The sequence below is a fragment of the Cucurbita moschata genome, unplaced genomic scaffold (assembly GCF_002738365.1).
Source record: "Cucurbita moschata cultivar Rifu unplaced genomic scaffold, Cmos_1.0 Cmo_Scf00019, whole genome shotgun sequence".
Taxonomy (NCBI): domain Eukaryota; kingdom Viridiplantae; phylum Streptophyta; class Magnoliopsida; order Cucurbitales; family Cucurbitaceae; genus Cucurbita; species Cucurbita moschata.
This window is the reverse complement of record NW_019268535.1, coordinates 762536-784401: the sequence shown is the minus strand read 5'-3', so window position 1 is coordinate 784401 and position 21866 is coordinate 762536. Positions and strand designations below refer to the sequence as shown.

General features: G+C 39.0%; 2 protein-coding genes, 1 long non-coding RNA gene and 1 pseudogene across 5 annotated transcripts; 3 read left to right on the top strand and 1 right to left on the bottom strand.

Annotated features, from left to right (window-relative positions):
- The first annotated feature begins 1823 nt into the window (after nt 1-1823).
- LOC111456939 (anaphase-promoting complex subunit 8-like) lies at nt 1824-6316 on the top strand. 3 transcript variants are annotated; one of them, XR_002712847.1, is made up of 5 exons: nt 1824-2044; nt 2395-2701; nt 3495-4745; nt 4839-5070; nt 6165-6316. XR_002712847.1 is itself a non-coding variant. In XM_023099014.1 (4 exons), exons 1-4 carry the CDS (start codon nt 1854-1856, stop codon nt 4926-4928), a joined length of 1839 nt encoding a protein of 612 aa, XP_022954782.1. In that variant the 5' UTR covers nt 1824-1853; the 3' UTR covers nt 4929-5308. The 3 variants fall into 3 exon arrangements, 2 of the variants coding, with proteins under 2 accessions (XP_022954782.1, XP_022954783.1); XM_023099014.1 differs by lacking the exon at nt 6165-6316 and having other exon boundaries at nt 4839-5308; XM_023099015.1 differs by lacking the exon at nt 6165-6316 and having other exon boundaries at nt 1947-2044; nt 2400-2701; nt 4839-5308.
- A 1076-nt stretch (nt 6317-7392) lies between these two features.
- Nucleotides 7393-11201, bottom strand: LOC111456942. The gene is made up of 4 exons (XM_023099019.1): nt 11058-11201; nt 10639-10815; nt 8844-10142; nt 7393-7753 (listed from the first exon to the last, which is right to left on the bottom strand). The coding sequence occupies exons 1-4, from the start codon at nt 11070-11072 to the stop codon at nt 7721-7723; spliced, it is 1524 nt and encodes a 507-aa protein (XP_022954787.1). The 5' UTR covers nt 11073-11201; the 3' UTR covers nt 7393-7720.
- Nucleotides 11202-12619: 1418 nt separating this feature from the next.
- LOC111456950 lies at nt 12620-15391 on the top strand (annotated as a pseudogene).
- Nucleotides 15392-15929: 538 nt separating this feature from the next.
- Nucleotides 15930-19501, top strand: LOC111456951. The gene is made up of 3 exons (XR_002712851.1): nt 15930-16023; nt 16873-17019; nt 19115-19501. It is a non-coding gene; the product is annotated as an uncharacterized LOC111456951 (long non-coding RNA).
- The last annotated feature ends 2365 nt before the right edge of the window (nt 19502-21866 follow it).

The window sequence follows — 21866 nt, the reverse complement described above, 5'->3', positions numbered from 1 at the left end:
TTTTTTCCTTTTTTTTTTTTTTTTTTCTTTCGAATTTTTTTTTTTAAATAAGCGGGAATTAAATTTTACGCGCCTCCGCCTTCCGTCTGATTTTTCCTTTTTTTCTTTTGGACACGTGGACCTTCTTGGTGGGACCCACTTATATCCTACCTGTCAATTCCCCAAAGTAATCGCTTCCGTCGGATTTTCTTTTTTCCTTTTTTTTTTTTTTTTGTTTTCGGACACGTGAACCATTTTAGTGGGACCCATTATATATCCTACCTGTCGATTTCTCAATATAATGGCTTCCACGTCGGATTTTTCTTTTTATACTTTTTAATTTTCGGACACGTGGACCTTTCTAGTGGGACCCATTTGATCGTCTTGTTAGGAGCTATTAGGGACGCGGTACTCCAAAGAGCAATAGATGAATACAAGATATTTGCCTGTAATAAAAGGTAAAATGTGGTACTCATGATAAACAGTAATAGAAGGCTAAATATCCTTTAACACCTCGAAAGTTGAGCATTGAATTTAAACAAATGCGAAGTTTTGATCTGAAAATTCGAAGAGAGGTCGATAGAGGGTAGAATTAGAGAAAGAAAACCATAACACTGAGGTATTGAGAAATAACCGTGGGTTGTGGACTATAGAGACCCAAGATAGAGGCTTCAGAATTAGGGCGATACTCTATTGTGAGAAAATGACGAGAGACACATAGGTACGGTTCCATGGTGACTACAAAAAAGGAAGAGTGTGTTGAGGATTATTGGGAGTGAGTCCCACGTTGGCTAATTTAGGGAATGTTCATGGATTTATAAACGAGGAATATTATCTCCATTGGTATGAGGGATTTTGGGAAGCCCAAAACAAAGTTACGAGAGTTTATGCTCAAAGTGAACAATATCATACCATTGTGGAGACTCTTGTTGAGAGTCGTGGTTACAATCAGAACAAGAGAAGAAGAAGAGGTTTGAAATATCATACTATTGCAAAGAGTCGTGATTCCTAACAGAGTGAACGTGGTTACAATCAGAACAAGAGAAGAAGAAGAGGGTTGACGTCGAGAATGCGGACTCTAGGGTGTATTTTAGACGAAGAAATAAAGAGAAGGGGAAAGACAAAGTTTGGACGCCCCTAGAGGTAGGACGAAAGAGTAGCCACAGTTGACGAAAGAGCCAATTTTTGTAAGGAGGCCACGACGACAACTTGGTTGGTTGGTTAAAAGGTCAGTGTGACGCCCAAATTCTAAAGGTAAATATCTGCAAAAGGTGGAAAAGTTAAAAGAGTGGAGCAAAGAGTAATCCATCGCTCATTGGAAAGGAAGGATAGAAGAGAATGCAGCTCCTGAAAGACAGCCACGCTCGCCCATTGACAAGAAAACCTCGATGGCTCGTCAAGTTTTCCAGCGCCTACGAACCTCTCAGCTATAATTGCCAAGGTTTTCGAACTGGGTCCAAGCCAACGAGCCCCCATTCGAGCCACAAGAGTCCATAGGGCATTGTGAACCGAGTCCACAAGATTGGCAAAATCGGCGGCGGCGGTGGTGTCTACGGCGGAGCTAGATTGCGTTTAAGCGTTTTGGTGGGTACAGATAGAGGAAAAAACCAACCTACGTGTTCGTTTTGTACACGAACAGGGGATCAAAACAACTTATTTTCCCACTTCCCCTGAATTTTCCCTCGTATTTTCTCTCAACCCAAACAGAAAAATTCAATCTTTCGATATCATTTGAGGTTTGGGCTTCAACCCACAAGTGGGCTTTACGTATTAGGCCCATGAGTGTGAACAAATGATCACGGAAGAGCCGACGTTGAAGTTTAATTTTGTTTCTTTTTAAAAGTTTGGGCGGGCAGGAGCCGGAGCCTCCGAATATGGTGGGGCGAAACGAACAGAAGGCGCATGTTAGCGACGCTCACAATTTGAAGTTTGAGTTACAAGGAAGAGCGCTAGAAGGGCGCCATAGGAGCGGAGATTCAATGAGTTCCAAAGAAAATTGTAGAAACGAGCTTCGTACTGCGATTCGGCAGCTCAGTGATCGTTGTCTCTACTCTGCTTCTAAATGGTACAATCCCCATAGCCCTAAAATTTCTCTGTGTATCTGTTTTGGTGCTTCTGATCTGTTCTTCGCTATCAATCTTGTTTGAACTGCTCAAATGCTGGTTTATGTGAATCATTTTGATCTTCGGAGTCCATTTTCTTGGAGTTTAGATGTTAATTTCACATGATTTCTGAGAAATCAGCGGGTAATAACGAATTGATGATGTTGAATCGTGTCTTTATTGCTGGATGAATGTTCTTGATTAGCCCTATACTTTTGAAACAATCGGCAAGCTCTTGTAACGATTAATCTCTGTATATTGTAATGTAGCTTAAATATTTCATTGAAGTTTTGACATGTCTGTATCTTCACAGGGCAGCTGAGCAATTGGTCGGTATTGAGCAAGATCCAGCTAAGTTCACACCTTCAAACACGAGGTTTCAGCGTGGTAGTTCTAGTATTCGTCGACGATTTCACACGAATGAGGGTTGTTCAACCCCAATTACTGGCTTATCTTATGTATCTACTCCGGTGATGGAGGAGGATGAGGTTGTGGATGGTGATTTTTACCTTCTGGCCAAGTCGTATTTTGATTGTCGCGAGTATAATAGGGCGGCTCATGTTCTTCGGGAGCAAAATGGAAAGAAATCCGTGTTCTTGCGGCTGTATGCTCTCTATCTGGTTCGTTAATCCTTACCATTTGTAATGTTTGTTCCTGATTTTAAGTTCTTGTTATGCATCGTCGTAAAGTAATCTGACTTAATGGATGAATACAAGATAGGGTAAAGTCTAGCTCGCTCGATTGCGTCGGTCTATAAATATTCAGTTGTCGTGTTATCTAGTATATGTTTAAATTTTGTTATGTTGATGAATAGAGCTCGTTTTGGTATTACTCAAAAACTTATGCGTAATTCTAATAACAAAAACTTATTTGCATCACTATAGTGCCTATTCATGAGCTTTATCACGGTGTAACAGTCCAAGCCCATTGCGAACAGATATTATCTGCTTTGGCTCGTTATGTATGTCATCAGCCTCATAGTTTTAAAACGCGTCTGCTAGGGAGAGGTTTCCACACCCTTGGAATGCTTCGTTCTCCTCTCCAACCGATGTGGGATTTCACAATCCAATCCCCTTGGGGGCATAACGTCCTCATTGGCATACCGCTTGGTGTCTAGCTCTGATACTATTTGTAACAGCCCAAGCCCACTGCTAACAGATATTATCCGCTCTGGCCTGTTACATATCGTTGTTAGTTTGACGTGTTTAAAATCGTGAGGCTGACGGCGATACGTAATGGACTAAAGTAGATAATACTATCTGTTATAGCAGATAAGGGTTCTAAGGCTTTTCTTTTACCGTTCGATGAATGTTTTGACGTTTCTTGTTTTAGTGTTCTATATACTCGCACATATATTTCTTGGTTTCTCTTCCCTCCTGCACAAGCTGACAACCGGTGTCTTACTTCGTGTAGGCTGGTGAAAAGCGGAAAGAAGAAGAGGTAGTCGAACTCGAGGGATCATTAGGTAAGAGCGATGCTGTAAACCAAGAATTGGTTTCACTGGAAAGGGAACTATCAACCCTCCGAAAAAACGGCACAGCTGACCCGTTCGAACTGTACTTATACGGACTCGTACTCAAACAGAAAGGCAGTGAAAATCTTGCGCGCACCGTTCTTGTGGAGTCGGTGAACAGCTACCCTTGGAACTGGAGTGCATGGTCGGAGCTGCAATCCTTATGCACCACAATTGACATATTGAACAGCCTAAATCTCAATAACCATTGGATGAAGGACTTCTTTCTTGCCAGTGCTTACCAAGAACTTAGAATGCACAATGAATCCTTGGCTAAGTATGAGAACTTACAAGCTACATTTAGTTTTAGTAATTACATTCAAGCTCAAATTGCAAAAGCTCAATATAGTTTAAGGGAGTTCGATCAAGTCGAAGCAATATTCGAAGAACTTCTTCGGAATGATCCATATCGAGTGGAAGACATGGATATGTATTCAAACGTGCTCTATGCAAAGGAATGCTTCTCCGCCTTGAGCTACCTCGCTCATAGAGTTTTCATGACAGATAAGTATAGACCCGAATCTTGCTGCATCATTGGAAATTACTATAGTTTGAAAGGACAGCACGAGAAGTCGGTTGTATATTTCCGAAGGGCACTCAAATTGAACAAGAATTATTTATCTGCTTGGACTCTGATGGGACATGAATTCGTGGAGATGAAGAACATCCCGGCTGCTATCGATGCGTATCGAAGGGCTGTAGATATAAATTCATGTGATTATCGAGCTTGGTATGGGTTAGGACAAGCTTACGAAATGATGGGTATGCCCTTTTATGCTCTCCATTACTTCAAGAAAGCTGTATTTTTGCAGCCAAACGATTCTCGGGTTTGGATTGCCATGGCTCAGTGTTACGAAAGTGAACAGCTACGAATGCTCGAGGAGGCAATCAAGTGTTACAGAAGGGCTGCAAATTGTAATGATAGGGAAGCAATTGCTCTACATCAGTTGGCTAAACTGCACTCTGAGTTGGGGCAGTCTAAAGAGGCTGCATTCTACTACAAGAAGGATTTAGAGAGAATGGAAGCTGAAGAGAGAGAAGGACCAAATATGGTTGAAGCTCTGCTTTTTCTTGCTACATATTATAAAGCACAAAAGAAGTTTGATGAAGCCGAAGTATATTGTACACGGCTCTTGGATTACACGGGTCCGGTGAGTATTACTGGTTTTGTGCGTGCTTCGTTCAACGACACGTAATTCGAGTCTCACTCAACAACGTTTTCTTTTTTGTGTCTTTCGTTGCAGGAGAAGGAAACGGCTAAGGATTTACTTAGAGGAATGAGGCTAGCACAATCTAGCTTTCCATCCATGGATGTCGAGCTCTTTCCTCCGTAAGTTATCTCGGTTGCGACGCCTGATTTTCTAACCTCTTTATTCCAACATTCAGAAACAAATACAGGTCGGTCCATACGGAATAATATATACTGCAAAGTGTTCGGCCTAGCGATCTGCATTTCGTTGAAGTTCCAACGTCGAGGTTCGATGCTTTTATCCTATTGTATTCGTCTTACTCGTTAGCTCAGCTCAGCCCATCCTAGGCTTGGCTGTTCATTCTGAAATGCTCAGTAGAAAGAGCATTTTGATGCCTTGTGGAATCTGTTTGCTGTTGTATCATTGTCGATTGATTCATGTAGCGTTAGAAACTATACTGATTATTTAGAACTGCATTTTTTGTGATCATTCTATTGTGCAATACAAGAAGGGCAATTTGTGCACATTCGGAAAGAATGGTGTAATGGGTAACTTTTGAGCTTTTTTTGGTTAAACCATATCTACTCGAACCATCAATCTTTTAGATGATAATAGGTACTTTAGCTAGCGAATTCCCGTTCTAACTGATGAGTAATTACATTTAACCCTTTGAACTCTATTGAATTACAGATTTAGTTAAAAGAACAAGATTATTGTAACGCCCCAGATCCAATGCTAGCAGATATTGCCCTCTTTGAGCGTTCCCTTTTGGGCTTTCCCTCAAGGGTTTAAAACGCATCTGCTAGAGAAAGGTTTCTACACCCTTATAAATGGCGGTTTGTTCTCCTCCCTAACCAATGTGGGACATCACAATTCACCTCCCTTCGAGGCCCAGTGTCCTCACTGGCACTCTTTCCTTCTTCCAATCGATGTGGGACCGCCCCTAAATCCACCCCCCTTTGGGGTCTAGCGTCCTTACTGGCACACTGCCTCGTGTCTACCCCCTTCGGAGAATAGCGAGAAGGCTGACATATTGTCCGGTATCTGGCTCTGATACCATTTGTAACGTCCCAGATCCACCACTAACAGATATTGTCCTCTTTGGGTTTTCCCTTTCGGGCTTCCCCTCAAAGTTTTAAAATGCGTCTGCGAGGGGAAGGTGTCCACACCATTATAAATGGTGGTTTGTTCTCCTCCCCAACTAATGTGGGACATCACAATTATTATGACTTCTTTCTCGAGTCAATATGAACATCGTCATTTTCATAGGCGTGTCCATTGAGCTCAGCATCTTAACGTTGAACGTAATGTGCATATTCTTTTTGCAGAAATTGGAGCAAATGAACTAACAGTTTAACCTTATGTTGGAAAATATTCCAGGTATAGGAAAACAGTATGCTCCATACTACTGCATAAACATCTGTATGAATGACGTGAACACAGAAAGCTCCATCAATTTAATTGATTTCTCAAACTTTTCTGTTCCCCAAAATAGAACGTTTTCCACGCCCAAGGTTCTGAAGATCCAAGCACACTGAAAACAAATTGACTCCGATTAGCGATGAAAGCAAAAGCAAACGTATGAGGAGTATAGTTCACTCGTGTTGTAGCATCTTAATTTCGACTTGGGTCGATCAAAAAGTTGTCGATCGATGGCATAGTTTCTGGGGACTCAGGTCACTGAAAGGCACTTATCTGACTCCCTTTTTCAGAAGACTTGAATCTTGGCTCCTAATTTGCCCTCATCACGAGCTTGGTTCTTCTTAAGCTTGTTCTGAATGGGCTCGAGCTGTGCTTGCTTTTTGAACTCGGAAGCCTTAGAAGGGGCTTGAAGCTTCGACAAAAGAACTGAGGAAGGAAGACTACAAAGGCAGAGCGGAGACCAAATCGCTGTTTGAACCTTGTCGTCCCTCCTTCACGAGCTCACTCGTCGTTCCCCACTAGAGATACTTTACTAAAACTTTGGAAAATCAAAGACAGGTCCTTTTGAAGTGAAATGAATTAAGTTAGTGTGAATCCGAAGGGAAGATTCAACATTGAAATCTTTTTTTTGCCCAAAAATATAAAGAAGAATTCTTCATCAACTTAGATGAACTTGTTGGATGAAGAAAGTCCCACCTCGACTAATTTAAGGAATGATCATGGGTTCATAAACAAATAATAACTATCTCTATTGGAATGAGGCCTTATGGAAAAGCCAAAACCAAAGCCATAAGAGCTTATACTCAAAGTGAACAATATTATACCATTGTGGAGAGTCGTTGATTCTTATGTTTTTTGATGGGATTGTATGCCCACAGAGGATATTCAACATCAATCAACAGATATTCCAAGAAGCATATAAGAACAATCAAAACAACAAGAAAAGGACCAGTAGGGGAATCACCTAAAAAAGTAAACTTTATCCAAAAGGAATTGGAGAAAGGGCAGAGAGAAAGCTGCAAGTTTTGGCCCTTAGCTTCAATGGCAGCTCCTTTTCAGGTAACCAACAACAAGTTTGAACGTTGAATTTTGGACCATTAGAATTTAGAATCTCTCTTTTTCTTACACCATTTAATGGCAGTTCTTTCTCAGCTGCAGAGGAACGAAAACACTACAGAGAAATAAATACCATATGAAAATTGGAATATAATTAACTAAGCTTTCCCAAGGGAAAGAAAAATGCCATGATTCAAGGTTTTAATATATATATATAGTAACGAAAGGAAGGATATAAAGATTACATAAACATTCATAAGTTAGCGGACGATATATATATATATATCGATCATCCATATGGTACTTGCTCATGGCCTGTGGAGCTTCCTTGGAAATCATTTCACTTGCTTAGCAACCAATACTTTCTTGCAAAACAGCCCGTATTGAGGTTTTTTTTGTTGCAGTTGGTTTTATTTCTCAAAGCAACAATTATGAATTTCAGGGCAGACAGAGTTCTATCACCGCCACTTCTTCTCAGACAAAGATATGAGCTGCAGAAACATAATTCCAGGATTACATGAGTGAACAATGCAGTTTTTTATATGACACCTATCATTTATGACATGAAAGATGTTGAAATGGCATAAAAAGGATGCAAAGATCCCAAATAACAAAACAACAATGAGTTTCATCAAGGTTTTCGAGCTGTATTCTAAACCAAACCAAACCAAACAATATACCAGTATGGTAGCTAAAACTAATATAAAAAGGGTGGAAATTGCAGCAAAAATGGGTTTTAGGGGAAGGCCAGCTCCTTGGTTGCAGCAAGTCTTGTGGCCTAGCAGTAGAATGCCAGCATTTTTCTGATAAACAAGTCATGGTTGAAGGCTATGGCCTAGAAGGCAGGATGGTTGTTGTGTATATATATATAGTTGAAATTGCTAATGGCATGTGATGTTAATGATCAACTATCTATTTATGTGTTTCTACAGCTTACGATGACAACCAAAGAGAATTCAAATATACAGGAAACACTTAAGAGAGGTTTCTCCATGTTTTGTGTTCTCAGTTTCTCAAAGTAAATTTAATAAGAGTTTAGCGGGGAGGGAAACCCGAAATCACCGCTGCATATCAAGGATTCAATATCAAATCAACAAGAACGACAACCATATGCAGGAACCATAACCAATGAAGAAACAACTTGAACGGTAGAGATAAATTATGATATGAGATAACACGCACGCGATATGTGTTTCTAACAAATACATTTCTACTAGGCTATATGAGATACTGTATACGATTACCAGCTATGCCTCAAAATACTCGAACTTAAAATCTCCTCCAGATACTAAATATGAATTTTCTCCCAGTGGATTAGGCTATGAGTAATTTGTAAGAACAGATGCATCGGAGAAACGTAATCCAGAGAAATGGCGAGAAATGCAAGCAGTATAGCAAAATAAAGTTCACAAACATTAGCTATATTGCCTGTTGAGACTAGACAACAAACTATCTCTCATTCAGTACCACGGAGTATTATGCCCTTACCCAGTACTAGAAAGTGTGCAATTAACTAATTCCAGATGCTTAGAAACGAAATAGAAGGCTGTACCAACACGTCAAAGTAGATATAAAACTAACCTGCCGAGCAACCTGTGCCAATCGACGGTTGTCCCGAGATGATTCTGTCATTAAGCTAAACTTGTCTGATTCTGATGATGCACTTTGTTTATCCTTCATCCTTTTCTTTAATATGGATTCATCAACTGATGATTTCCCATCAGGGCTGCTTAAAGATTCCTTCTTTCGTTTTCTTTGGAATGTATACTTGAGAACTTTATTATCTGACTGTTGACTCGGAATCTCATCAAGTACATCGGAGTTTTTCATATCCAAGTTAACTGATGACTCCTTAACTGGGTCGACGTTTATTTTATAAGCAGAAGCCTCCACGTTCTCCCCACATAAATTTTCCTGGCCAGTGAAGTCAGATTTAGCTACAACTGCTATATCATCGTCCGTCATGTTCCTAGGAGCGCAATCATTTATTACTGCTCCATCTCCCTCACTGGCGTCGGGACATCCTGAAGGTGTTGGCATTTCATTTATTTCCGAGAGTACGGGGGTTGAGAGCAAGATTAGACCATTCTGACCATCAATTTCTTTTTTCGACAGACATTCCTCTGAATCATCGTTATCCACTGAAAGACTTTCTGGGCAGTGAAGGTCAGGTGACTTGCGTTGCTTAGTAATGTCATCAAGAACAGGTAAAGCTTTCCTCTTGTTGTACCTAGTAGCTCGTTTTCTTTTTCGGCGGAGGGATTTAATAATCGGAACTTGACTATCCTTGCTTAATAACTCAGGCAATGCCTTGATCTCATTAAAATTCTTCCTTTCTTGACCGATATAATCAGCCTTGGCAATGAACGTTTTACACATAAGTTTACCCTCTTCTTCACCCATAATGAACGCCTTACTCTTGACATTTTCAGCTTGTCCAGCCAGACACACTTTTCGATCAATCAATTTTCTTTCAAATGCACGTACTCTCTGAGTACAGCCATTTCTGTAAAGCTTGGGTTCTTTGCTTCTCATCACCATGGAGGCAAAATCTCTATGAACTTGACCATTATCCATCTGCAATTCATTTTTACTTTCAGGCCAGCTATCAATGCATGTCCCATTTAAAGTTGAATTTATGCTATACGGTACAATCCTCTCATGCGAGTTCGGCAAGTCCTCCCGAGATGCAACATTACTGGCCAAGTTTTGCTTATCTTGGGACACTACTTTTTTGTTCCTCACATGTTCCAATTCATCTTGAACTTCCTGCAACTGAGCTCTAAGTTCCCTCACTATGTCCTCGGCTTCCTCAAGCTGAGCTTCAAGTTCTTCGATCTTTTTCTTTTGATTTGAAGACACCGTCTCTGCCTTGCTGACCTGAAAACATGGCACATTTCAGCTCCACACTTGTTCACATAAATTAGAACAACAAGAAACTTCGGTTTATTTTTCTGGTTATGTTGAGAAAGATACAACTATTAATAACTTCATTCAAGCATTATTCTGTGTTTCTAGCTCTCTTCATTCTTATTCTTTTGCACAGTTCATTTCAAAATGTTTGGCGCTGTTTTGCAACTGCCGACTTAAATTGATTACTAGGAAATAGTTGATTCAAGCAACGAACAGCCAGAAAATAGCGAGAACTGATTGAATGGCTGTGTAAAAAACTAGCTACAAATTATGAAAGAACGAAATCCGTTACCAAACATTAAAGATTACCAACTAGCGTAAAGATCACAAATTTTTACTCCAAATCCATTAACAGCAACAGAGTACAAATCAAAACCACCAAACCAACCACATCAGAACGTGATCCGAAGAACACACAAAATTCTAAACAAGAAACGGGCAAGCAAGAAACAAACAAACAAACCTTAGAATCCAACATTTGCTTAAGCCTAAGCAGTATCCGGAAAGCCTCATCTTTAGTCGCGGCGAGCTCCTGCTGGAACCGAATAGCGTTCCTCTCAGAAACCATAATACGCTCCGCCGCTTCCTTCGCCGTATTGAGGATTATATCGGCGTAAGCCTTCTTGAGGGCCGTCAATTTCTGAAAACAAACAAAATCCATTACAAAATCAGACGAAACACACCGCTAAATCCCAGTCGAAGGCAGTAAAACAAACTTCAATCAGATCAAAATCACCTCCTCTCACACATTCCCCACCAAAACCACAAATCCAGAGTAAAAAATCCCAAAACAAACAAACAAAGGAAGTTCGTTAAAGCAGCGAGGGCAATCTCAATAGAATTACAGTCGATTAACAAATAGTGGCGATTCGAACAATATACCTCAGAATCTTCCATTACCGGTGAATCGAAGAGCCTTCTCCGCTCTTTGCTGATTTATTTGGACCCCGTTGTGAAGAATGAAGAAAAGAGAAGGAATAAGCGCGGAGGTTTGTTCTGTTTCCCCCCCTCGCTTTTACTTCAGCTGTCTGTTACGAACTGAACGACTCAAGTCCAACCCTAATTACCATTTTACCCTCTCCCCCCTCCCGTAATTACACCGCCTGCCACTTCAGTGGCCAACCGCAACAACGCCGGTTTTTTTTAATTCCGCCTTTAGATTTTTTTTTTCTCCTCGCACGTATCAGCTCGCGCCAGCTGACGTGGACGTATCGGGCGTGACAGATGGCACGCGTTTAATACATGCTGTGGTTGAATGGACACGTGGACGGCTGTGATTTTGGTTCTACTGTGTGTAGCGAATAGAGTAGCGAATCCTTTTCTGTTTTTTTCTTTTATTTTTTAAGTAGTTAAAAAGCAAACCGTTATTTTATTATTATTTTTTTTTCGGTGTTTTGGAATCTCTGTTCCTAACCTCAAATATTGATGAAAGTGGACCGCCACCTAATTTATTTAAAACGACATGTCGTCCAATGAAACAATATACCCTAAATATCGTTCAACTGATTAAATTATATCTCTCGATCTTGAGCTTGAAATAAATGCGATAAAAATAGATTTTGAAAATAATTCGTGTGATGCAATGTCGATGATACTTAGTTTAGTTCGGGTTGATTTTAGATTAAAAAATTGTATTGAGTCGGTATAATAAAGTTTCTTGTTCAGTCTCATGTTCAAGATCTAAACCGTGAGTTGTTATAAGATCCCACGTCAGTTGGTGAGAAAAACGAAACATTTCTTATAAATGTGTGGAAACTTCTCCCTAACCGTGAGACTGACGACGATACGAAAGGGATCAAAGTCGATAATATCTACTAGTATTAGGTTTTGGCTATTACAAATAATATCAGAGCAAGACGTCGAACGGTGTGCTGAAGAAGACGATGGGTTCCCAAGGAGAGTGGATTGTGAGATCCCACATCGGTTGGAGAGAGAAACGAAACATTTCTTATAAGAATGTGTAGACCTCTCTTTAACAGACACGTTTTAAAATCGTGAGACTGACGACGATACATAACGAGTCAAAAACAGACAATATCTGCTCCTAGGGGGGCTATTATATTCTCGAAAAATATTTATCGATTCAAATTAAAATTAAAATAAAATAAAATAAAATTGATTGTCAAGTTTTTATTTATTTTAAATAAAACTAAAATGAATATTTAGAATTAAAAATTTAATAAATAAATGGAAATAATTTAGTAATCTTCATAATTAATTAGGAAGTTATTATCGTAATTAAAATAAAACTCAATAATGGAAAAGTTAATTAGAGAAAAGAATCCCCTAATTTTTAAATTATATATATAATATCCCGCCATTTTCTCAACGAAACCGGGTCGGAAAGCGGGTAATCCGGTTAACCCGTACCCGTATTGAATACCGCCGGTCTTCTTAACTCGAAACGTCACGTTTATATCCATATCATCTCCACGTGGCTTTGACGAAGAAACTTGCAGCTCTCATCTGCTCCCGCTTCCCGCTCCCGCTCCCGCTGGTTGTTCTTCTCTGCTGCAAGTCTCACTGTGAAATCGATTAGTGAATCGGAGAAACTGGATGTGGAATTTTCACTGGTTGTTATCTCAATCTGTTCTTCGTTGTTCGTTAACTGTTCGTCATCTTGTAGGAAAACGATTGCGATTGGGAAATTCCGATTCGCTAATGAGAACTAGTTTCTAATGGCGCTCTTGCCGTATTTGTCCGTGCCGAATCCTTTTCGAACTTTAGCGACTTTTCCGAAACGGTATTTAGAGTCTCATCAACTTCCATTTCTCTCAAATATTTACAATTTCAGTGTTCGCCGTAGATTTTTTCTCAGATGATTGGAGATTGTCCTCCGATGCGGGGAAGTGCCGGGCGAAGCCGAAGGATCTTGTTCTTGGGAATACGTCGGTAATTTTTTAGACGGGCGAGTACAGCTATGATGTTGAAACCGCCACGAGGTAGCATAGCTCGTTGTCTTGATATCTTCAAGAATAGGCTCTCACTCGATGACTTCAGCATGGTTTTTAAGGAATTCGCGGCGTGCGGCAATTGGCAACGCTCTTTACGACTCTTTAATACACGCAGCGTCAGATATGGTGCAAGCCGAACGAGTACATCTATGCCATCGTGATCAGCTTGCTCGGCTGCGAAGGATTGCTAGAGAGCTGTAGCAAGATATTCGATGAAATGTCGAGCCAGGGCGAGATACGTAGCGTGTTTTCTTATACCGCTTTGATAAATGCCTACGGGCGCAATGGTCAGTACGAAACCTCACTAGCACTTCTTGAAAGGATGAAGAGAGAAAGAGTGTCGCCTAATATATTGACTTACAATACCGTGATAAATGCATGTGCTAGAGGTGATTTAGATTGGGAGGGTGTTTTGATTTGATTTGATTCTGTTATTTGATTTAGATTTCCTTGTTTTCCATATTCTATAACGTTATATAATAGCCAATTTCATTATGAAAAGATTTCTTCCAATTCTTCTGATTTTTTAGGAACATTTAGTATCAAAGTCATGCACTAATCTTAGCCATGATAATAGAATCCTTAAATATTGAACAAAAATTGTGAGCCTCGAAGATGTAGTAGTCAAAAAGTGACTAAAGTGTCGAACAAAAGGTGTATTTTGTTCGAGGGCTCTAGAGAAAGGAGTCAAGCCTCGATTAAGGGGAGGCTGTTCGAGAGCTCCATAAGCCTCCGGAGAGGCTTATAGTGTACTTTGTTCGAGGGGAGGATTGTTGAGGATTCTTGGGAGTGAGTCCCACGTTGGCTAATTTAGGGAATGATCATGGGTTTATAAGTAAAGGAATACATCTTCATTGGCATGAAGCTTTTTGGGGAAGCCCAAAGGAAAGCTACGAGAGCTTATGCTCAAAGTGGATAATATCATACTATTGTGGAGAGTCGTGATTCCTAACCATTCTTCTGATCTTTCCAGTTTTCTCTCTGTTCTTAACAGAGGGACTGTTTGCCGAGATGAGGCATGAAGGGGTTCAACCTGATCTGGTTACTTAAAATACTTTGCTTAGTGCATGTGCTGCCCGCGGTTTAGGTGATGAGGCAGAGATGGTCTTCAAGACTATGATAGAGGGAGGGATCGTCCCGGAGGTAACAACATACAGTTTATTGTTCTAACATTTGAAAAATTAGGTAAGCTCGAGAAGTTGCTATGTTGCTAAAAGAGATGGAGTCCGAAGGGTATATGCCTGACATATCATCCTACAATGTAAAATCAGGGTCCGTTAAGGAGGCAATGGATGTGTTTAAGCAGATGCAAGCAGCAGGATGCGTGCCAAATTCGTCCACTTACAGCATTCTGTTGAATCTATATGGGAAGCATGGGAGGTATGATGATGTTCGAGAGCTTTTCCTTGAAATGAAAGAGAGTAGTGCTGAGCCAGATGCAACTACTTACAACATTCTCATACGAGTATTTGGAGAGGGTGGATACTTCAAGGAGGTTGTAGCTTTGTTTCATGACTTTCTGGATGAAAAGATTGACCCAAATATCGAAACATACAAGGGGTTAGTATTTGCTTGTGGAAAGGGAGGGTTGCATGAGGATGCCAAGAAAATTTTACTTCGCATGAATGAGAAAGGAATAGTTCCAAATTCTAATGCGTATAGTGTTGAGGATTATTGGGAGTGAGTCTCACGTTGGTTAATTTAGTGGATTAATTTAGTGGAAGATCATGGGTTTATAAGTGAGAAATACTATCTCCATTGGTATGAGGTCTTTTGGGGAAGCTCAAAACAAAGCTATGTGAGCTTATGCTCAAAGTGGACAATATCATACCATTGTGGAGAGTCGTGATTCCTAATATATAGTGGACTGTTTGAAGCTTATGGACATGCTGCATTGTATGATGAAGCTCTTGTTGCATTTAACACAATGAAGGAAGTGGGAAATAAGTCATCGTCGATACCTACGATTCGCTAATTCACTCATTTGCTAGAGGTGGACTCTACATGGAGTTTGAAGCAATCTTGTTGAGAATGAGAGAATCCGGCATTTCAAGGAATTTGAATTCATTTAGTGGTATTGTTGAAGGTTATAGGCAAAGTGGTAATTTTGAAGAAGCTATGAAGTCCTTTGTTGAGATGTGAACCCATTGAGCAGGCACTTGAGGCAGTTTTAGGTGTTTATTGCTTTGCAGGTTTTGTAGACGAGAGCAAGGAGCAGTTTCATGAGATTAAAGCTTCATGAATATTACCTTACCTTGTGTATTGGCCGTTGTTGAGGATCGTTGGGAGGGAGTTCCACATTGGCTAATTTAGGAAATGATCATGGGTTTATAAGTAAGGAAAACATCTCTATTGGTATGAGGCCTTTTGGAGAAGCCCAAAGCAAAGTCACAAGAGCTTATACTCGAAGTGGACAATATCATACTATTGTGGAGAGTCGTGATTCCTAACATGGTATCAGAGTAATGCCTTAAATTTAGCCATGTCAATAGAATCATCAAATGTCGAACAAAGAAGTTGTGAGCCTCGAATGTGTAGTCAAAAGTGGCAAGTGTTTAACAAAGAGTGTACTTTGTTCAAGGACTTCAAAGGAGTCGAGCCTCTATTAAGAGGAGGCTGTTCGAGAGCTTCATAGACCTCAGGGGAGGCTCTATGGTGTACTTTGTTCGAGGGGAAGATTGTTGAGAATTGTTGAGAATTGTTGAGGATTGTTGGGAGGGAATCCCACATTGGCTAATTTAGGGAATGATCATGGATTTATAAGCAAGGAATACATTTCCATTGGTACGAGGCATTTTGGGGAAGCCCAAAGCAAAGTCATGAGAGCTTATGCTCAAAGTAGACAATATCATACCATCACGACTCCTAATAGCAGTTTATGCCAAGAATGACCGGTAATAATTACCGTGTGTGCGTGTGTGTGGTATTTGTCTATGAAAGTTATGTTCATTATTAACTCATTTTTTCTTAGTTATATTTCCAATTGATATAGACTGTTCGGGGTACCTTTTCTCTTAAACAAATTTTGTGCTCATGATTCAGTCTATCATAATTTTATTCTATACAGAAATCTGTCACGCCTTGGAGGCTGGTTGCTTAGAATTTGTGTAGTTATATAAGATTGAGAGATCCCACGTCGGTTGGGGAGGAGAACGAAACATTCTTTATAAGGGTGTGGAAACCTCTCCCTAGCTTATGCGTTTTAAAAACCTTGAGGGAAAGTCAATGGCTTGGACCGTTACAGAGAGATGGTTGGAGCATTTTAGAGATTTTGAGGGGGAATTGTTAATGGACGACAGTTAGATAAACATCCTTCACTTTCCCTTTTCTGTTAATGTTGTAAGGTCCTCAGAATAGTCTGTTTTGTCTCTAAAAAATTCTTCTTCCTTAAAATCCCTATATCATGCAACATGATCATGACCTTGCCATGTGCAAAAAAGGAACTCATTGCATGGACCATGAAGTCAATGGTCATTTTATACGAAGTTAGAGTTATAGGAAGAGTTTGCCAGTTGTCATCGGTTGTTAACTCTTACCTTGTAAGAACATCATGTGTTTCCTCAGTGTCGACATTTTTCTTAGATTGTTTGGACCATTTTAAGAAATATATGGTTTGAAATCTTACAGTCCTAAAGATCTCGCTTCGTTAAATTTGATTTGAACCGACGATCTTTAGGTTGATTGAATTCTTAGATACTTTATTTTAATGATCTATCTTACATCTCAGAGTCCATTCTTTCCAGGTGGGATGATGCCTATGAATTACTTGATGAGATGATGCCGACGGGTGTGGATTGGGAATGAGATTTTACAATACACTGTTAGAAGCACTTTGGTGGCTTGGACAGAAAGGGCGTGCTGCAAGGGTTCTCACTGATGGATGTGCACAGGTAAAATTGGAATCGTTTTTTCTTCCATGCTGGCTGGCTGATACCTGTGCTTGAGTTTATACTAATTCGTATGTCTGGTGAAATTGTTAGTCTAAATAATTCCCCTCTAAATCTTCCAGAAGCAAAGATATCCAGATCTAGTATAAATCACTAGTATGAAGATGTTGATTCTAAATCAAGTTATAGGACAGGAACCGAGCTTTTGACCTCAACCGTCCGAAGGAAATTGTGATGTCCCACATTGGATGGGAGGAGAACAAAACACCCTTTATAAGGGTATGGAAACCTCCCCCTAGCAGACGCGTTTTAAAAGCTTTGAGGGGAAGGCCAAGGAGGACAATATCTGCTAGCGGTGGATTTGAGCCATTACAAATGGTATTAGAGCTAGACACTAGACTATGTGCCAGCGAGGAGGCCGTTCCCAAAGGGGTAGATATGAGACGGTGTCCTAGTAAGGACGTTGCGCTCTAAAGGGGGGTGGATTAGACGGGGGTCCTACATCGATTGGAGAAAGGAAAGAGTGTCATCGAGGACGCTGGCCCCGAAGGGGGTGGATTGTGATGTCCCACATTGGTTGGGGAGGAGAACAAAACACCTTTTATAAGGGTATGGAAACTTCCCCCAGCATACGTGTTTTAAAAGTCTTGAGGGGAAGCCCGAAAGGAAAAGTCCAAAAAGAACAATATCTGCTAGTGGTGGATATGAGCCGTTACATAAATACAAGACTTTGTTGAGGATTGTTGGGAGAGGAGTCCCATATCGACTAATTAAGAAGTTGATCCTGAGTTTATAAGTAAGGAATACATCTCGATTGGTAAGCCTTGAGGGGAAGCCCGAAAGGGAAAGTCCAAAAAGAACAATATCTGCTAGCGGTGGATTTAGGCCATTACAGAAATACAAGGCTTTGTTGAGGATTGTTGGGAGAGGAGTCCCACATTGGGGTTGGTCATGAGTTTATAAGCAAGGAATACATTTGATTGGTAGGAAGCCTTTTGGAGAAACTAAAAGCAAAGCCACTAGAGCTTATGCTCAAAGTGGACAATATCATACCAATATGGAGGTCCAAGCTCAGATTGAACGTCTAATTTTCAAGTGATCCACAACCCCAATATCAGCTCTTCAACTTTGGAAAGAACTCACCAAATGATTTCATCAGAATGATTTCATCAGAGAATTAATATTCTTTATTGGAAAATGCCGTTTATAGGTAATCATTAGACCAACTGTTTAAATCTCTCTGAACTAATCAGGGAGATGCGATGTGAGATCCCACATCGATTAGAGAGAGGAACGAGTGCGAGCAAAGACGCTGACTCCAAATGGGGTGGATTATGAGATCCCATATTGGTTGAAAAGGAAGACGAAACATTCTATATAAGGGTGTAAAAAACTCTCTCTAGTAGACGGAAAAACCCAAAAGAGAAAATAGAGAGAGGACAATATCTGCTAGTCCGGTTTGTTTCTATTTATTTATTTTTTTATCGATATTAGAAAGAAAAACTATTCTTTTTTTTACATGAATATTACATAACTCTTTGGCGTGGATCCGTAGAGAGATTTATTGATTGGAAAGGTCACATCTGTGGTTTCTTATATTCTTTTTTAAGATATGAAATGGAAGAAAGAAGAAAGTAGAAAAGATCCTTAAAAAAAGTACTCTTTGATGGGATGTTCCTCTTTCACGCTTGCCCACACACACATTTCCTGAAGATGCCGTATTCATTTTCTCTCTTTTTTTTTTTCTCCTTTAAGATATGATTTTGACTACATAGATTATTGTACTTGTTTCTTTTATTTATAGGAAATTTGTATTGCTAGGAAAATGAGAAACTTTTGTCGAATGAGAAACTATTAACCATGCTTTTTAATGTAACCGATTAAGTCTAATGCTAGTAGATGTTGTCTGCTAGCAGATGTTATATATCCTCTTCAGCCTCACGATTTTAAAATGTGTTTGTTAGAGAGAGGTTTTCATACCCTTACAAAGAATATTTCGTTCTCCTCTCCAACCGAAGTGGGATCTCAGCTGTGGAAACTTTTGTCGACCCATTAATATATAACTTTTTGTCTTTCACTAATTTTTTTGAAGTTGCAGAGCGAAATCAAACTAACGGGAGAGTTTCAAATGGTGTGAGTTGCTGGAGAAGATGAAGAGTTTTAGATTGATTCATTAAATATGGTGACAGGTAATTATACTCTCAAATTGACATTTTTCATCGGTGAATTTGGTTCATTATACATAGATAAGTTAAGTATACTCTTTTTTTTTTGCTCAACAAATTCATCTTTAGATTCTAAAATACTCATATTTTTAAACATGTTATGGCAATAGAATAAAGTAAAGTCATAAGAGCTTATACTCAAAGTGGACAATATTATACCATTCTGGAGAGTCGTGTTCATCTAACATGATATCAGAGTCATACTTTAAACTTAGCTATGTCAATAGAGTCCTCAAATGTAGAACAAATGACTCCAAAAGGAGGCTCCTCGAAGGTATAGTAAAAAATGACTAAGACTCCAAAAGAAAAGGAGTCGAGCCTCGATTCAGGGGAGACGTACTTTGTTTGAGAGGAGGTGTTAGATGAAAGTCCCACAACAACTAATTTAGGGAATGATCATAAGTTTATAATCCAAGAATACTATCTTAATTGGCATGAGACCTTTTGAAGAAGTCCAAAGCAAAACCATGAGAGCTTATATTCAAAGTGGACAATATCATATATCATTGTGGAGAGTCGGGTTCATCTAACACATCTAATTACAATTATAATTATAAAACAGAAGTTATCCACGACGTAACTTTTATCAATATGTTTATTTGTACTTGTATTTACAATTATTGATTCCATTAAAAATTTCTTAGGTCTATATGCACATTTTAATACAGTTGAATTAATGTTGCATATTCTACTACACGTATATTTAATTCTATACAATGTAATCATGTATGGATTATTGATTCATAAACTCTTTTCACAAGTCTCTGCTCATTTTAGTCGTTGAATTTGCAATAACATTAATTATAAACAATTTCACACGTTACCATTTATTCGTGCTCGTTAAGGTTTTTCTTTTCTACCTCCAAGTATTTCTCTTTATACGCTTTATTTTTTAGCATTCGTATAAGCTTACTAAAAGGGTAAATCCTAACTCGGGTATTTTTAGCCATTTTTGTTTATTGTTTATTTAATTAGATAGATATCGAATGGCGGTCAGATACAAAGTTAAAATGTTACATTATTCTTTGAATAATTTTTCGAAGACATTAAAACTTCATAGATACCTACAGAGAGGTTATCTTTTATCTCGTATATAGTGACATTAAACCTAAACGTTAAGTTTAGAACTAAACATCGGATTAAAATTATACTATATCCTAATTTTTTCTATTTAGAAATAAACATCGGATTAAAATTATACTATATCCTAATTTTTTCTATTTAGAAATGTTTAGTGTTACCATCCAACTCCACAATCTAAGAGCCTTTATATTTGTTTTTGTATACTTTCTTAGACACTAAGAAACATAATAAGTGGATTATAAAAAGAAACATGAAAATGGGAAAATTAAATAGATATGGAAGGACATATTTTGTCTTTTTTTTTTTTAAAATAAATTTTCAAATGAGACAAAAAAAATTCCAATTATTATTATTAATTTTTAAAAATAAAACCCTTTTTAACTCCGAAATTTAAAGAAGCAAATTAAATAGAAAACCCTACAAAAATATTAAATTATTGATTTTTTTTTTTTTGCTTTATTTACTTTCAAAGGTTTATATTTAGGCTTCTTATTTTTTCATAAATTTTTAAATCAGTTTTTTTTTTTTTAATTTCTATTGGGTTTCGAATAAATATTTATTGGGGGTAATAGGTGTAGGAGAGAGAGAGTGAGCTAGAGAGAGAGAGGGGGGAAGGAGTGGTGAATATGGTAGATGAACCCCACAAGACCTTATCTTGGTTTATCCTCCAAGAAGAACACCACCATTAAAAAGCTTTAGATTACTAAAGCAATTCCAACAACATTAAAGAACATAATGTAACAAAAAGCTTCTTCTTCTACTTCTTCTTTTCTTATTTGCTTTTTTAATACACCAAAAACGAATATGCTTACCCAACGGTTCATATTTAAATCATACCAAAAAAAAAAAAAAAAAAAATTGTTTATTGGCGTTTTTTATAGTGAGGCCGAGAAGATGGAAAGGGCATTTTTGGAACCGACCCAAAATTTCGAGTTGGTTGGATTGGTGTAACAGCCCAGACCCACTGCTGAAGATGGAAAGGCGTTTTTGGAACCGACCCAGAATTTCGAGTTGGTTGGATTGGTGTAACAGCCTAGACCCACTACTGAAGATGGAAAGAGCGTTTTTGGAACTAACCCAGAATTTCGAGTTGGTTGGGCTGGTGTAATAGCCCAGACCCACTATTGAAGATGGAAAGGGCGTTTTTGGAACTAACCCAGAATTTCGAATTGGTTGGGCTGGTGTAATAGCCCAGACCCACTACTGAAGATGGAAAGGGCGTTTTTGAAACTAACCCATAATTTCGAGTTGGTTGGGTTGGTGTAATAGCCCAGACCCACTGCTGAAGATGGAAAGGGCGTTTTTGGAACTAACCCATAATTTCGAGTTGATTGGGTTGGTGTAATAGCCCAGACCTACTATTGAAGATGGAAAGGGCATTTTTGGAACTAACCCAGAATTTCGAGTTGGTTAGGTTGGTGTAAGAGCCCAAACCCACGACTAGCTTGTATTGTCTTCTTTTGATTTTTCCTTTTGGGCTTCCCTTCAAGGTTTTAAATCGCGCATAGGGAGAGATTTCCATACCCTATGTTTCGTTTCTCT